At 46.7% G+C, this 16,590-nt stretch overlaps 1 protein-coding gene across 2 annotated transcripts; it reads left to right on the plus strand.

The window, feature by feature from the left end:
* Window positions 1-998: 998 nt before the first annotated feature.
* On the plus strand, window positions 999-8,497 carry TEX55 (testis expressed 55). 2 transcript variants are annotated; one of them, XM_014603919.3, is made up of 4 exons: window positions 999-1,126; window positions 3,686-4,174; window positions 4,595-4,657; window positions 5,444-8,497. In XM_014603919.3, exons 1-4 carry the CDS (start codon window positions 1,109-1,111, stop codon window positions 5,525-5,527), a joined length of 654 nt encoding a protein of 217 aa, XP_014459405.1. In that variant the 5' UTR covers window positions 999-1,108; the 3' UTR covers window positions 5,528-8,497. The 2 variants fall into 2 exon arrangements, 1 of the variants encoding a protein (XP_014459405.1); XR_002086750.2 differs by lacking the exon at window positions 3,686-4,174 and having other exon boundaries at window positions 1,005-1,126.
* Window positions 8,498-16,590: the final 8,093 nt, after the last annotated feature.

A 16,590-nucleotide genomic window follows, 5' to 3' on the forward strand; every position in this document is an offset into this window, starting at 1 on the left:
TAGCTATCAAGGTCGAAGTGCTCAACTAGCTCCTGGGTCTCTCTCTCAATGGTAATTTAGAAAGGGGGGGGGGGGGTCACATTCATGGCCTGAGGAAGGCTGATACCGCTCTTTCGTTTTCTCAATGTTGAGAGAGAGGCCCCAAGTTTGGTAGGCTTCTCCAAAAAGATCCAGAGCAGTCTGGAGGTTGTCCTCAGTGTGTGCAAGGACGGCGCAGACATCTAGGTATTGAAGATCAAGGATGGTTGTTTTGAGTGTTTTGGCCTTAGAGTGAAAACATCCCAGACTGAAGAGCCCTCCACCTGTTCAGTGCTCTCGCTCAATGCCAGAAGGAAGGCGGTCCTTAACAAGGACCAAGACGACTGTCAGAAAAATGGAGAAGAGAGTTGGGGCGATACACATCCTTGCTTGACCCCAGTTCAGATGAAAACGCATCTGCCTCTGATCCGCTCCATATTGCCGCTCCTACGTAGTGCCAGTGAACGTGACTATTGTAGCACCCGGGAGTCACGGGTCTCGGGGCTGCCATTTCAGCCAAACCTAACATATGAAAGTGAAGTCAAGGTCTGACTTGGCCAGCCTTGAAACACCGCGTACGTTTTTCCGTCTCTCTCTAAGCTACCTCCTGCTAGGTCCCTGCAGGGTCCCCGCAGCCCCCGCACAGGCAGGCACTCGGGGCTTTTATACCATGCTGCAGCAAGTGCGCTGTAATTACAGCTGCTCCGTAATTACAAAGCGTTGCAGCAGCTCCCTGCTCCTCTATAGCCGCCCTCAGAGTCCAAGGGGCTGCTACCATTCTGGCAGCCAGGCTCCGGCCAGAGCTCCGCCCCCGCACCCAGGCAGCGCGTGGCAGGAGCCTGCCAGTCCACTCCTTGCACCACCCACTTTCCGCCCGGTTCCAAAATGGCCGCTGGGGTGACGCGTGGGGCTGTCATGTGACCTGCCTGGGCTTCTCCCTGGATACTCACCCCCACCGGCTGACCAAGGGGGCGGGGCATCGTGGTGGCGTCCGTCCCCATGGCGACCGTCGCTAGTTGGCGGCTACGGGGCTCGCCGAGAGTCATAAAGCCTCCGGCGGGTGTGGGGCGGAACGCGCTCCCGCTCCAGCATGGAAGGGCAGGCGCAGGTGAGACCCAGGGAGGAGCGGGCCGAGCTTCCCCACCCCCACCCCCTGGCTGGCCTGGCCTGGCCTGGGAGATGTAAGCGGTGTGGGGTGCTGCTGCATTATTATGATTCTAATTAGAATAGTTATAATGACCATAACCACAATTTTTAAAATTATGATCATTATTGTAATGATTATGACCATCGTCGTTATTCTCATGTCCTTAATTACATGTTGTATTTTATTAGTCGATATCGCACGCATTACGCGGGCTGTTTATCAAGCCCTCATGCAACTGGAAACTTCAGTAACTTTGCACGTGCACCTATGATAGGAGCAAACTGTAAGTGGTGACTGGAAGCATCATTCATTCCAGTTTTGCACCGCATAAGCTGCATGGAGGGGCAGGATCTCACATGCGGGTTGTGACATCGCGCACCAGCACCTGGAATATTTTTGCTACAGGTTGCGTGTTTTCTACAGTCCGAGGTGGAAAATTGGGTTGAGCAATGATGTGTCACGAAAGCTGGCGGTTATGTTGATGTCTAGAAATCTGAGCCATGCTGTGTCAAAACTTAATGAATGATGCTTTAGGTTGCCATTTACAGTTTGTTTGTATCATGTGTGCATCCAAAGTTTATTAAAGTTTCCAGTTGCACAAGGACTTTATAAACACCCTGTATGCTATGTACTATGTGTTTGTAATATAATATTTAATAATGCCATAATCATTATTATCATCATTACGCATATCATTGTATTTTATTATATGGCAATTATTATGGCTATCGTTATCATCATTATTATATAATACATTGTTATATTTTTCTACTTTTATATTATATAATAGTTACTGTTGTTATTGTTATCATTATCATCACTGTTGTTGCCCTTATTGCTCTGATTATTAATATCATTGTTACTATTCTTGCTATTATTGTTCATGTTAGCATAGGGTAATAATACATAAAATAATTAAAATGTGATTATGATAAATAATGCAATGACCAGTATTATTAATCGGGTGACTGTAGTCATTATTCTCGTGACTGTTGTTGTTTTGTTGCTGCCCATGCATGTCAGATGCAGCCCCAATCACAAAGTCACACCGCACAGCCAGGCAGGGTAGTGACACCTTTGGCACTGGAGCAGCGTGGCGTAGTGTGGCAACTTGGTGGGTGGGGAGTCAGGGAAGTTGCTTATCACTGTACTTAGTGTTGCCCCGCTCTGCAACGGAGAAGGGCAACCTTGTCTGTCCCCACAATGCAACCCTTGATGGAAAGGACAGGGGTGGTGCTGTAGCCATACTGGTTCAGGAAGCTTAGGAGAGGCAGAGGATTTTTGTGGTATCTTTTGTTGGGCTAACTGTGCAGAGAGTCCAGTGTTGTTTTTTTCTTTCTGTATAGTTGGTCCAATAAAAGATATCAAAAAAGCACCCTTGTCTCTCCATGAAAAAGGACCACTGCCCTTCTGCATCCCATTTGTGTACCAGTTTCTTCCCTGGGATGTTCCTCTTTCCAAATAAGTACGTGCTGTAGGGTTTTCAAAATCCACACCTGTTGGTGGCTGTCTGCTGCAGTTCTTTGATATGAGGATAACCATCTTCCAGTAGATAGGGAAGTCATCAGTGAGTTTGGAGATGACCAAAGAGGACAATACAAGATCTACGTGTTCAACTGCAGACCTGGCAAACAGTTTCAGAAGGAAGGAGTGGATCCTGGTGATATCAGGTCACAGCTCTTTTCTTTGCCTCTCTCACTTACCTCCCTCCAGAGTGAGGCAAGTTTGTGATGCCCTTCTGAAAACAGCGAATTGATGAGAATAGGTGGCAGGACCTTCCTTCTCAGGAAGAAGAGGAAAGGGTGAAATTTGGGCTTTGCTGAAGTCAAGTGAGAATGTCTTCACTGATGTCCTGGGGCCAGGATACCACCTAGCACAGGGGAGTCAAAGGTATGGTCCACAAGCCGGATCCAGGCTATGAAGCCATATCATCTGGCCCCCAGTGCTGCCCATGGGACTCAGTGATCCACAAGCAGCATGCAGGATGTGCCAGACAACACCACACGTGGTGCCTGCTCCAGCTTATGTCCTGGAGCAGCAGAGTGGCTGCCATGTTCAGCACAGCCCCAGAGCAGCCGCGTGCCACGCTGGGGTCATGCAACACAGTCCCCGTGGCGGGGCTCGGGATCATGCAGCACAGTCCCATGATGGTAGTGGCTTCAGGGCAATACAGCACAGCTATGGAGCAACCAGAGCAGGACCCAGCTGTGCAGGGCACCCATTCCAGCCACTCCAGGACATGGGTTGGATGAGTTAGACACCCCTGACCTAGCAAATGGAGAACAGGAAACATATTTCCCTGCTTAGTCATTTGACAAAGGAATGGGTGAGACCCAGTCAGGTCCCAGCCCTCATGCCAGAATCTGCAGTAGGGAAGAGTAGTCCTGGCTGTTGGAGCCCTACGTACAAAGGAACCCTAATCCAAGGCCAGCTGTTAAAGCATTCAATAGTGATGATGTATCTAATGCACAATTCAGTGTATTTAAAACCTCCTTTACTTGTATTTGTTAAATGTCATAGCCAGAGCTTAAAGATATGCAGGTGACTGAGGTGCAAGAGCCTGCCAAGCCTATTGTTACAGATACATCAGATGAGGACCCATCCCCCATAGTTGAATTTCCACCATCTGTGAAACCGTCCCCAGAGGTTGAAACGCCTACATCTGTGGAACAGCCCCATGTAGTAGAGTTGCCAGCATCTGTAGAACAGCTTCCTGTGGCTGAAGCACAACAATTCGTGGACGATTCCTCCGTAGCTGAAACACGAGGGTCTATAGACCAGTCCCCTGCTGCCACTGCATCTGTGGACAAGTCTGGAAGCATGCCACAAGCCTCCGTGGACAAGTCCCCTAGAGCTATGCTAAGAGCATCCGTGGACCAGGCAGGCGGGGCTGAATTGAAAGCATTAGGTGATGAATTTCCTGAGATTGAACAGCCTATGGTGTACGAAGACCCCTTTGAAGTCTCCCTTATGTACATGGAGAAACATAATATTCTACAGATATTCCAGGTGAACTTTCCTTTTCCGTCTCCTCCTTACAGGTATTTGCTTGGAGCTCTTAGCCTAAAATTAAGTTGCAAGCTTAACATTAAGTCAACTGTTTCCCCAGGTACCCTCTCCATTCCTTGCCTTGTACCCCCTCAAGAAAAGACCATGGGAATGAGAAGGGTGATAACCTCCAGTGGTTAAAGGAGGCAGAATTTGGGCATCCAAGCGTTTTATTGCAGCTAGTGCTTAGGCTCTCTGTTCTTCAGTTCCCAATCTCCTGCTCTAATACTATTTTTTTTTCTTCTACCATGTTCTCAGTAATCATATCTGCAAAAAGACAGCATTGCTGCCTACAGTAAAGCAGTTCATATCCTTGTACCTGTTACCTAGTCAGAGTAGAGAAACTCAACACCATGCTCTCTCTCTCTCTCTCTCTCTCAGGAGATCACTGAAAACCTGGTGTACAAGAAGCCTGATGAGCCCTTGCAGTTTATGTTGCTGCAGGTAGGATAATTTTGTTGAGATCACAGAGACTTTGGCGACAATCCCAACCTGGCTAACACGTGCAAAGAGAGGCATATGGCAGGGGAAGAGAGTGCTGAGGGAAAAGGTGTTCTAACAGGAAAAGACATGACAAATGCAAGCATGGAGTGGTGGGCATGATGTGTGGAAGGGATGGAAAGAGCAGAGAAGAGTGAGGTAGTTGGTCCCCGGGTGACAGTGTGGGATGGATGGTGAGGGAAGGGTATAGGTAGACATTAAGGGCTGTTTCTGTGTCTCCTCTCATTTACCCACCTGGATCCCCTCTGCCCTACACTAGGAAGGTTTTAAAATCCAGGGAAAGAAATGCCTGTGAAGCTAGAGCATTGGTTTTCAACTTGGGGTCCACAGATGGGTCTATGAAAACTGACTATGATCAATCAAAAGTATGTGAATACCCACACTTACAATTCAAAGGGGTCCGCACCTCCATTTGAATTTTTTTAGGGGTCCGCAACTGAAAAAAGGTTGAGAACAACTGACCTAGAGTAATTTGAGAGTGGGAGGGAAGGTGGGTGGATCATAGGAGATGGGAAGGGATTAGGGTAAAGACAGAAGAGAAGAAAGGATTCCTTGGCTATCCTTCTGTCAGCTAGTTATGAAGCCCTCTTCTGCTTTCAAGGAAGCCTTGCCTTGCCCTGTGTCTCAGTCTACAGAGCTGGCAGGAGGGATCCTGGGGCCTGCTCCAGGCTCCATTGCTAGGGTACTGTGTGGCACCAAACTGACCCTTGTCTTTTTGCTCCTGCCCAGATACAGTCCATGATGAATGCCCAACAGCTGGGAGACTCTGGGGAGGAAAAGGAGGAAGAGCCAGATCTAGACATAATACTGTGACACCTACAGAGCAGGAAGCACTCCTTGTGGCTTCTGGCCCTGCCGTGGCTTCTGGCCCTGCCAAGATAGGTGTCAGCTCTGGCCTTCAACCAGTACTGTGCGCTCACACTATGTGGATATAAGTTTGAAAAGGCCTGAGGGTATTTATACTTTCTGGTTTTACTCTGGGTGCTGGGCTTCCAGCTGCGTGTAAACTGTATTACTGTATATCATTATGGATACACAGACCTACCCAACATATCAGTATACACCCACCTGGACATTTCCTGCCACATCTACCACACATCATATACCCGTGTACACATCCCGCAGCTAGGACTCATATCAACTTTGCATTTCTGTACATGCAAACCCCCTGACCCAGCATAAACTGCACAGCTTCCAGGCTTTATGCACATAAGTTCAAAGCAGCCCTCAGACACCTCAACACTTCCCTGCCTTTTCTGTTCTGCTTTGGTGGGTGACCTGTCACAATCTATCATGTAGTCATTTGCTTCTAAAACAGTTTAGAACTCCACACTAGGAGGAACCACCTCTGTGTCTCTCTCACCAAGAGCCCCCTCTTCTCCATCTGACTCTCTGCCATCCCTGCTAACTTAAGATCACTCTCACCTTCTGTACTGCGCTGTTGCAACATGTTCAGTTCCTATAAAGACAACTGTAAGGGAATGTTAAGCTTGCAGGAGCATATCTATGGCTTCTGAGCCTGTAGCTGTGCAAGACTGCTACAGCTGAATTAAAAAACGAGTGTTCAAAACCCTGAAAATTCAGAGTTAAAGCACACTTCATAAACACATAACTCAAATTATCATTATCTAAGCACTCATAATCTGCTTCAACTCTTTCCCAGAGTGTGCTTTGCATACTCATGGCAGAGCTGCTCTGTAGGGGCATTCAGAGCAATAGCTGCTGTCAGCACTTTCCGACGTGAGACCAGGCCCGTGTACACGTTGCCTGAGAGTCTGAGGCCCTTAGCAAAACAAGAAGCATAATTGTTTCAACTCTGGTATTTAATCAAAAGTGTATGAAAAAAATCTCCTAGGGAAGGTATTACATCAGTAGCAGCAGCCACAGTGGTATTACTATAGGGTCAGGTGAGGTAGTTTAGCTTTGTGGGTCAGTAAGCAAATGCAGCTTGGCCAAAGAAAGATAACTTAGTACTTGTTTCTGACTCATGCTTAGGGTGCTTCTAGGAAACAGCATCAGGAGGGTTTTGGGTGCCCTGGAGTACAGCTATAACTGACTTTCCTCCATTTTTGGCACTTAACTGTTTTGTGTTTTTAATTTCTGACCTCCTTGAGTTGTAACATGACCTAAGATGACTGGTATTTGTCTGCAAACTTAATTCACATTAAGGGTATCTTTTGTAAGCAGAATTTCCTTGGGGTTTTTTTCTTTGTAAACAGTTCTGAAGGCAACTGGATAGGACTCATGTTCCCACAAACCCTCTGAGGTCTGCAAAAGAGGAGACTCAATCTTGCAGTCTTTAAAAATCTCAGGAAATTGAATATCCTTTTGGTGTGCTGGCCACATCATCTCCTGCTATCAGTCCCCATCCCTCATTCTGTGGAGTGCACATAAAGGAAGCTTCTCTCTTACAATCTCAGAAATTCCTCAGGTTGAAGGCTTCTGTCCTGCCAAAAACGCATTTCCACCTCTGTCAAGTGCCTCATGTTTGAAGGACTAGAGCTGGTTGTTGGAGGACAGTAGAATTAGAGTTCAAACCTCTTTCCTGCTCCTCCAGACCTCAGACTGCCTGAAAACAGGGCTTTGATTAGGGAGCATTGTCCCTTCGCTCAAATGAACAACAGAAATAGAGGAAGTCACTTGGGAACCTTTTGATGGAAAAGGCTTTTCTACCTCTTTGACCAGTTTTTCTAGTGACCAGCCCATATGTTCAGCTCACCCTCTGCAAGTAAAAGAGCTAGAGACTTACACTTTACAAAAATGAAGCTGCAAGCCTCCAAAAATGGTATGAACTGCTACTGTGTTTTCCTTTGTCTGATTTGCTTCCAGGTTTGCTGAAAAAAGTTCTACCTCAGCCCCACATCTAACCAACCACTTTTGAGGCTGAGCTGCTATTCAGGTGTACTAACTTCTTTTTTGAAGACAGAAAGCAAGCTGAGTTTAAATTGGAAATGTAATTTCAGCCTGAACTCTGGAGTGGTTGTCCACTTTCCACATGTGCCCCCAAGCTGGAGAGCCATTGTTTCCTGTAGATAAGCTGCATACCTATTTTTAATGGCAAAATAGCAAACATCTTGTTCTCAGGGCTCTGCATGGATTCACATTTCACTCCCTGAGGCTATCCTATATACATTCCCATACCGTACTTGATACCTGTAGCATCTGGGTGTCTTCCATGAGTGTGCTGAGCAACATGACTAATATCTGTCTCATATTGTTTGTTCTTTCATCTTTGTTCTTTATGTGTATGTAGTGGTGTGCATACTTTTGGCAGGGTGCTTTGTTTTTGTTTTAGTTTTTGTCTGTACTATCCTGTTGCTATATGTATATAGTGGAGAAGGAGTACAGATGGTGAGGTCAAAGGCAGGCACCTTGCCCATGGAGCCGAAGGTGGTAGGGCTTGGGATGGTCATTATTTGCCATTGTTCATTCCAGCAGTCTTAGACACCAAGAAAGGCCTGCCTTCCACATGGAAGAGCTTCATCTTTACAGCAAAGAGTTTCACTAACTGACTTTCACAGGTTCAGTCCAGCCAGCAAATAACCTGGTAATAGCATGTGCTCCAGTCGCTATCTGATGATAATCACCCATGGGCAGAATCTGTAGGGAGTAACCGGAAGTTATCACGTTGGCCTCAAATTGACTTAGATCAGCAACATGTCTGCACCCAACTTAAAATGGACTGGGCTTCTCAACAATATTAAAGGCTCATCTGCGTACAGTTTTTAATCATGTGTATAAATGTGTTAAAAGTCTCCTGATTAAAGTTCCTTTGCAAAGATCGCTCACTTCCTTAGTTGTCCTTTTTACATGGGGCTGAATGTATAAAGGGATCAGCTGTGTATGGCGTGAGATGTTGCTACTTAATAATGACTCACTGAATCTGAATCCCCAGTGCATAATGCTAGGTATGGTCTGGTGTAAATCTGTTGATTTCAAAGAAGTTATGCCACTGTAAAACTTGAATTAGGGAGTAGTGAATCTTGAGGGGCCAAAACTGGAGTGCTGCCTTTTAACTTTTACAGATGTGATTAGCTGTTTGAGGGACTCAGTGTTGGTATGTGTTGCAGATTCAGGACATTTGGTGGGAATGTGTTCTGCTATGAGTGTTCACAAGAATAACACCAAAAAAAGGAGGTGTTTGGTAAGTAAGCGTGTTCCAAAATGAGTTCCCAGGCTGTCTGCTGCATCACCCTGCTGTCGGATACTAGCACCCTGTCATACCAGTGGAGTCCTCTTTGCTTCAGCTCATGGTATGGATAAATTCTGGTCTCTATCTGAAACAGAAGGAACCCAGGGCAGAGACAGAAAGATCTTTCAGGGAAAACCCTGGAACAGCTTAGCTCAGAAGAAAGCTTAGGCTGAGATTTATGTTATATTGCTCTTAAAGTCAAATCTAAGTATGCAGGTAAGTTTGAACCAAATCCACTGTGTATGTTCCCTGGAGTGGAGTGGGAATGCTACTGGCTTCCAAAGAGAATAAAACAGGACAAAGTGCCTCTCTCCTAACTCATGTTGACGATCTTTGCATGCATTGGTCTCCTTATATATCTTCATCTTAATGTGGATGTAAAGAAGAACGAACCCTATCTGTACTATGCTCAGAGCAAAGTGAAAGACACATCTTTTCTCAAGAGAAACTTTTGCTTTTCCATGTGTCACCACGAAGGGGCAGCATTACCTTTCAGAGCCTTCTGTCTGCAAGCCCTCAGCCAAATTGAAAATTAATCGAGCTACACATAGGAATGAGTCTGTTCGGAGCTTTGCGAGCCAAGCCACATTTTCACGTGTCATCAACCTGGAACTACAACCAATCCCTGAACTCACTTGAAACCTGGCCCCAGGCTCACTCCACAGTTCACAAACCTTGCAAAAATTCTCCAGAAATCCAGCTCAAGTTTCAGATTAGTTACCAAAATCCTAATGTGAAGTTTCATCTGCCCTGTGGTTCTATTCAAAGTATTATGGGCAGTCCCTAACCCTCTGTCCAAGCTCACTGTTGGGACAAGATTTCACGAAGCCCTCATCAGTACCCAAGAAGCCAGAGAGGGTGCATTATCATTTCAGCCCAATGAAAATGGCATGATTATTGCACGTGATTACCACAATGCTGAGAGCAACAGTTTCTCCTCAAGGCAAAATGTGCCTCCCTGCCCTCCCATTCTGCAGCCTTCACTTACCATGCTTATTAAGAGGGATGTTCAGATCCTATGGCACGGAGCCTAGTATAGATGCACAGATGCTCACTACGCTTGACTTCCAACAAATGCATCAGAAATTGAATGGTGACAGGCAAGCATATGCAGCTGGCAACAGTCCTCTTCCGTTCTGGCACCAACTTTGGGCCTGGAAGCAACTATTGCTAAGGGAGGTAAGATGAAAAGATGAGAAGGAACCAGGTATCCCCAAGCAGCGTTTAAATACTTGTTTGCCAAGGTAAAGACAAACAGTTGGAACAATTTGCAAATATGTGTTTGACGCCCCCTGAGCCAGGAGAAAAAGCAACATGGCCAGAGTCCAATTTTCACCATGAACAGTGAACGGTGCTGCCTGAACAGTGCAGACTGGGAAGCACATGGGCAATTTTGTTCAGAGAATTTACATTTTAACTATAATAAGGCAATCACTAGAGCTGGCTACTGCAGCTTGAATCTCATCTGTACAATATATCTCAACTGGAATATCAGCAACAAACCACCCTACATCTCCACGACAATATGACATCTGGAACGTCTTCCTGGCTATAGGTCTCTGCCAGAAACACTTCAGTCTCCTTAAGCCCTTGTCATCAAGGAGGCTACAGCTTTACCGCAGCATGTAACACTGAGCAAAGGGAGAGACTTCAGCAGCTCTGCTGTATTCCCTGCCACTCTTAGGAAGGAACTAAGCCATAGGTACAAGACCTGCTTCTAATTTTTCACCCTTTTTTTTTGCTCTTTGTTTTGCAACATATCTACCAATACTTGGTCATGTTTGGCCAAGAGCCATTTCGACCCAACTGAACTTCAATTCTCTTCACCCAGCTGCCTCACAGGATGCCATGGCTAAGTTGTAGCAATTGTGCTGTGTATAACTGAGTCTCATGCAGTGCCTGTCTAGACTCCTGTTAATTCCCCCTGGCCCGGCACTCAGTAACAGTGAACTAACCTGTTCTCCAGAGCACCTGCTCCCAGCCATTCCTGGTGTCAGGCCTCTATTAGCATGTCCTTTCAGAGTCTTTGGGGCAGGATCCTTTGACAAAGATCCCTTAAGGTCTTGCTTAGACTCGGGCATTGTGCAATATCCTCTTGGGTCTCCAATTTGGGCCCTGCTTATCAAGAAACAATTCTTTCCTCTTTTATGCCTTTAAAGCCACTGACACCCAGACTCACCAGGCTGGGTCATTGGCATGCCAGAAACCTGTGGATCCAGTTCAGACTTGTGTTTCCTTTGTTTCCAAGGAGGGACCCGTACCAGCTTAGCCATGTCCAGACCATCCCTTAAAAAAGTAACCCAAAGTGAGATCAACCACTGTGCCTACACCATGAGCCTCATGACTCTCTAGCTGAGTTATATGGGACAAAGGCTAGAAACAGACATTGCCAAATGAAACGAAACAGATGTGCCAGGATGTGTTCCAGTGCACCCAATCCATGTCATGAGTGAAACACACGTCACCCGTTGTCCCACGTGTTGATGCTGCAGGACACCAGGCGGTGCGTTCTCTCAGGGCTTGATGGTCCCAGTCCTGCACACTCCAGGAATTCCCACACCAGACTGAGCCCATCAAGCCCTGGGAGTGCCAGTCTGGTTTTCTCCACTTACTGAGACACACCCCTGGGATCTCATAGGGTTTCCCTGCTTACCAAGATGTGCCCTGGAGGTCCCAGGAGCACATCATTTCTGTAAGCAGTGACACCTTGGCAGGTGCTCCCTTGGCAGGGCTTGAGGGGCCCAAACCTGCATGGGAATTTCTGGGGTGCACAGGATCAGGCCCCATAAACCTCCAGAGCACCTGCCAAGGGCAGCTGGGGAGCATAGGCAACTCCACGCTGCCTGTGCTCTCACTCCACAAAGTAAACAGATGCCCACTCCTAACTAGCGGCACAAATTCATACCACCTTCATCGCAGGCATTATTTGTGATGCAACAAGGGGTTTACGAGTGCTTGTACATGTGTTGCCATTACCATATACACATGACAAAAATGTCACTTTGTGTGGCTTAATGTTGTCACACTGTACATGTGCAAGAGTTTTGGGGGGTTTAAATGAGTTAGCATTGTTGCAAACTAAACTACATTCTGATGTAGTTTAGTCTGCAACAGTGCATTGCAGCTACAGCTGTTAGTCAGCTCACCAACCAGCCACTGGAGAAGCAAGCAGGCTCCACAGAAAAAAAGGATCAGATCCCTCGCTACTTCTGCCTTTAGCAAGCACCTGGTGAAGGCAAAAGCAGCGAGGGGCCCAATGCTTTTTTTTTCCCCAGCAGAACCTGCCCACTTCTCCTGCAGGCAGGGGATGAGCTTACAGTGGGCCAAGCAGCCCCATAGCTGTGGAGAGCCCTGGTCCTTCCCTCCACGGTGGTCGCACCCCTGGGGCCACTCAGGAAGGCTGCTAGTGGGCTGGGTGCTGCCCCAGCTTGGGGTTGGGCCAGGTGCTGCATCCAAGCTGGGGCAGCACCCAGCCTGATACCAGCCTGCCTAGGCAGCCCCAGGGGACACCACTGCTATGGAGGGAAGGACCAGGCCCCTGTAACTCAGGGGCGACTTGGCCTGCCAGCAGCTCACCCCCCGGCTGAAGGCAGGCTCTGCTGGAAAAAAAAGAAAAAGAGATCAGGCCCCTTGCCATAACATGACAGAAAAATAAAAACCCCTAAATTGAAATGGTGGGTTTTAATTAAAAACCCACTGTTTCAATTTTGGGGACACAGAATGCAACCCTAAGGACTAAACCCCCATCACGTGTACAAGCACCCTGTATGTCTGTTTGTTTGGCCTTTGTGCCTCCATAAAAATTTTTATGGAGGCACAAAGGCAATGACAGGAGATGTATGCTTCCACCATAAGGGACACTTTGATGCTTGCCCTTTCATTGGAAGAGATGTACTTATTCAGGCTGTAATACTGTTGCTGTGTGCCACAGGCCTCTCCCAGCACGTGAGAGCCACAATCTTGGCTGCTGTAAATGTCTGTGAGCTTGCATCAGTGGAATGCTCCTAGAGCAATTTGCAAGTTCTGATGAATGATAGTGCAGCTCATTTTAAAGTATTCAGATGCCAAGAATGCAAGCCACTGATATGCTCAGCTCACTGCAAGGGGTAGAATATAAGCTTCTGTTAAAGCAGTGGTCTTCGACCTTTTTAAATAGATGACCTTTGGCATTCAAAAGCAACCCAAAATTTACTGTGTGCGGCCACCACCCCTTACCCCATGATCCTTTTCTCCCGCCCAGCAGGTTAGTCTGTGGGGAGGGAAGGGGGGGCAGATTGAGGCAGAAGGAGAAACAATGATTTGGAGGCATGCCTGCCCAGGAGGTAAGTCCCACCTGGCTGGGACCCCACTCAACTTATCCCTGCTCCTGCCTCTGCAGCACTGTCCCTCACTGTGGGGGCCTCCATCTAGTCCCTACTACTTCCCATGCCCACGGACTGACCTGCTGGGCTGGGCACATGCATGCATGCGGGCACTCAGCCTCCCTATCCCAGCCTTGTATCAACTCCAAGAGGCTCCGAGAGCCTGGTTGGTGACCATTGTATTAGAGGAAGCCCTGTCCCAATTAATATGAGTACAGGACTTGGGGTTCACTCCCATTGATTTTATGGAGCAGGATCAAGTTGCTGGTCCTCGGATCTGCTGTCAAAGGGTCCTTACTAATTGCTTTCCTCTAAGAAAAAAATTATCTAGGGCGTTGGAAGTCTTTGTCGTGGAAACACACACAGAGTACTTTTGGGTCAGGTCAGCAGAAGCTTTTATTCAAAAGAAACTACAGCTGTAGGGGGAGTTCCAAAGTGACATGGATTTCCCAAGCACTTGGAAGGGGTCCCCCCCCAAGAGCAAAATCAGGAGGCTTATATACTTTTTAACAGTCGCTTACAACTCACGTGATCATATAGTGAAATTAGCATGAAAAGCGGCTATAATATTACTTCATTATTTCTTTGCTGTTATCAGGATGGGAATTATGGGGGAGATAGGGTTAGTTCACAAACCTCCTTCTTGCACCTGGAAATCTACTTTGTACATACTTTTTTTTTTTTTTACCTTCAAGGCCGCGGTGAGCGAAGCATTTGCAGAAGAGTTACAAAGAACAAACACTTGCCCTTATCTGTTCTACTGTACCGAGCCAGCAATTCTACACAAAGCGGTTATGTCATCTTATAACTAAAATAATCAAAGTTTAAGGCATATATTTTTTCTGATTCCACATCTTAAATTAACTTAAAAATGAGCACCTTTTGTCACCAAGCAGTTACCCCATGTTCCAGGATGATCCATCCACCAGCCTGGATGGGGCAGGATAGAGAGAGATGAAGGAAGCCAAGAATAGGTGAGGTAGCTCTCCAAAAGGAGCCTATGAGTATTTCATTTATCATCATCTACACGCAACATCTATGCCCACTTCCAGTGAAGCTTCCAATGAGGCTTCTTACTTCTCTGGTCATACAAAACCTTCTATGGAGACAGGCTTAGACTACTAGTTCTTCCCTAACTTAGTCCCTTTTCCTAAGCTGTTTTTCTCTTCTACAGGTCCTTCCTGGAACGGATCTCCTTCTGGCTGACCCACATTATGCCATGCTGCAGTCTTCTCCTCTCTCTAGGATAACCTGGGTCTACCTTATGTAAAGTACCTTGTACCTAGTTCCTCCTCCTTCCAGCAAACTCTGGGAAGGATTCACAGTTAATTGGAGTAAACTTTTTAAGCTTCCTCTATGGTGACAGTTCACTTTGTTACACGCTGCCACAATTATTTGTGGAAATATGAGTAAAAGAATTCAAAAGAAAAATTAGGAAAAATAAAAGTCTTGCAAAAGCATTTACCTAACCTTCAAAAAAAATATGACTATCACTGTTCACCTGGGAAACTGCACAAGAACAAATTCATAAAGTATGTTTTTCAGAGGAAAAAATAACCCAAAACCTTGAATCTCCTTTCTTCAGATATACTAAGGAAAGAAGATGCAAATCAGATTCGGTCCAAAATACCAGGATCAGCAACATCACAGAGATGCCTCAAGCTAAGCTCTCCAAGGCACTAATCAACAGGGCATCTGAAGAAAGAACCGTTTTACTGCCTTCCATATTACACTAAATATATACAGACAATTCTGCTTTTTGTGACACATTTTTGAAGATGTATATGGAGTGGTTAGTGAGAAGATCCAGCAGTTTATTCCAGTTCCCTGTAATTAGCCTCAGTCAGAATTGTTGCTAATAATATGCAATTCATCTCTTAGCACTCAGCATTGTTTAGGAAATGTTTTAAGGGATGGCATGGAGTTCCCCTGATCTCCCTAGGTGGCATTCACTTATATATTGTCTGTCCCCTGAAGTTATTTCTCCAAGGCTAGATGGTATAGAAATGACCACTGGCGGGGGAATTGCTTCAGAAAGAAAGCGGTCTTCCAAGTGAAATGATGATCTTGCCTCCTATTAGTGTGGGGGGAGCTGGAGGTCAGAGGAGCGGAGGTAGTGGGTGGATATGATCGCAGAGAGGTGACCTGGGGCCAGACCAGAGTGAACCTGGAAGTCTAAGTAGTTGAACAAGCATCTGTCTCAGAAAATCCCACATCCTCACCCTCAACACACAGATGCAATGAGAGAGGGAAAGGCAGCTGCAAGAAATCTCCTCACCTCTCAGGAGAACTGGCTCACAGCCACAATACTTGGAAGACACAAACATGACAGGCCCAAGATGTAGCCTCAAAGACAAATCTGGCTCGAGGAAGAAGGGTGGGCTGTGGTCTGAGAGCAGCTGTCCTTCTTTCATGGGAGGCAGAGATGTCTAGGGAGAAAGACCCTAGGCTTAGTGCATAACTAGGGGCGGGCAACCAGGGCACCTACCCTGAGTACCAATTTAGAGATGGGCACAAGATTGGCAACCACCGCTGCCACCCAGGGCACAGAAATTATTTGTTACACTTCTGCCCACAGCACCGAATCCCTCACAACTGCACGCCTTCAGGAAGGTCATTGATACACCTCAAAAAATATTAACTCCATTGGCATAGTCCCCAAGCCTTCTATTTTCACAACTTGTTTGGGTGACATGGAGACAGAAGCTTTGGGCTTCATTTCCAGATACATTAAAGTCCCTTTACAGGGCAGTTGTGGGACCTTCCTCTAGAAAGAGGAGGAGATTTTATAGCAAGAAGATAGCACCCTTCATAAATGATCTAAGCTGATTTTAGCCAGACTGTCCAAAGTGATTTCTGTTCAGCACCCCACTGGAAAACACAAAAGCTCCTGGAAAAAAAATCAGTTAGGGTGCATAGTTGAACCCACATACTTAAGCAATAATTGCTTGCAGACAACACCTAGAAACATAGGATTTCCAGTTTTCTATCAGTCATTTGCCTATCAAGTTGAGTGCCTTGCCTTCTGCATTGACTAATGTCTAAGGCAGGAGCAGGCAAAGTCTGGCCTGCAGGCCAGATCCGGCCAGCAGCGGGACTCCATTTCCCAGCAGCCCCTGCCCGCATGGCTGGGTCTATGTTGACCCCAGCCGCAACTGCACTGTGATAGTGCAATGCTGGGGTTGCCATAGAGACCTACCCCAGCTGTGCTGGCAGGGCATGTGGCAGGGCAGGGTAGAGGGCTGCTACGGAGCTTCTGGCATCTTGCAGGGGGGACAGCATGGGCCAGGGCCAGGGCAGAGCCACGATCTGTAGCCTGCATG

Source organism: Alligator mississippiensis, chromosome 1, assembly GCF_030867095.1.
Source record: "Alligator mississippiensis isolate rAllMis1 chromosome 1, rAllMis1, whole genome shotgun sequence".
Classification (NCBI taxonomy): Eukaryota; Metazoa; Chordata; order Crocodylia; family Alligatoridae; genus Alligator; species Alligator mississippiensis.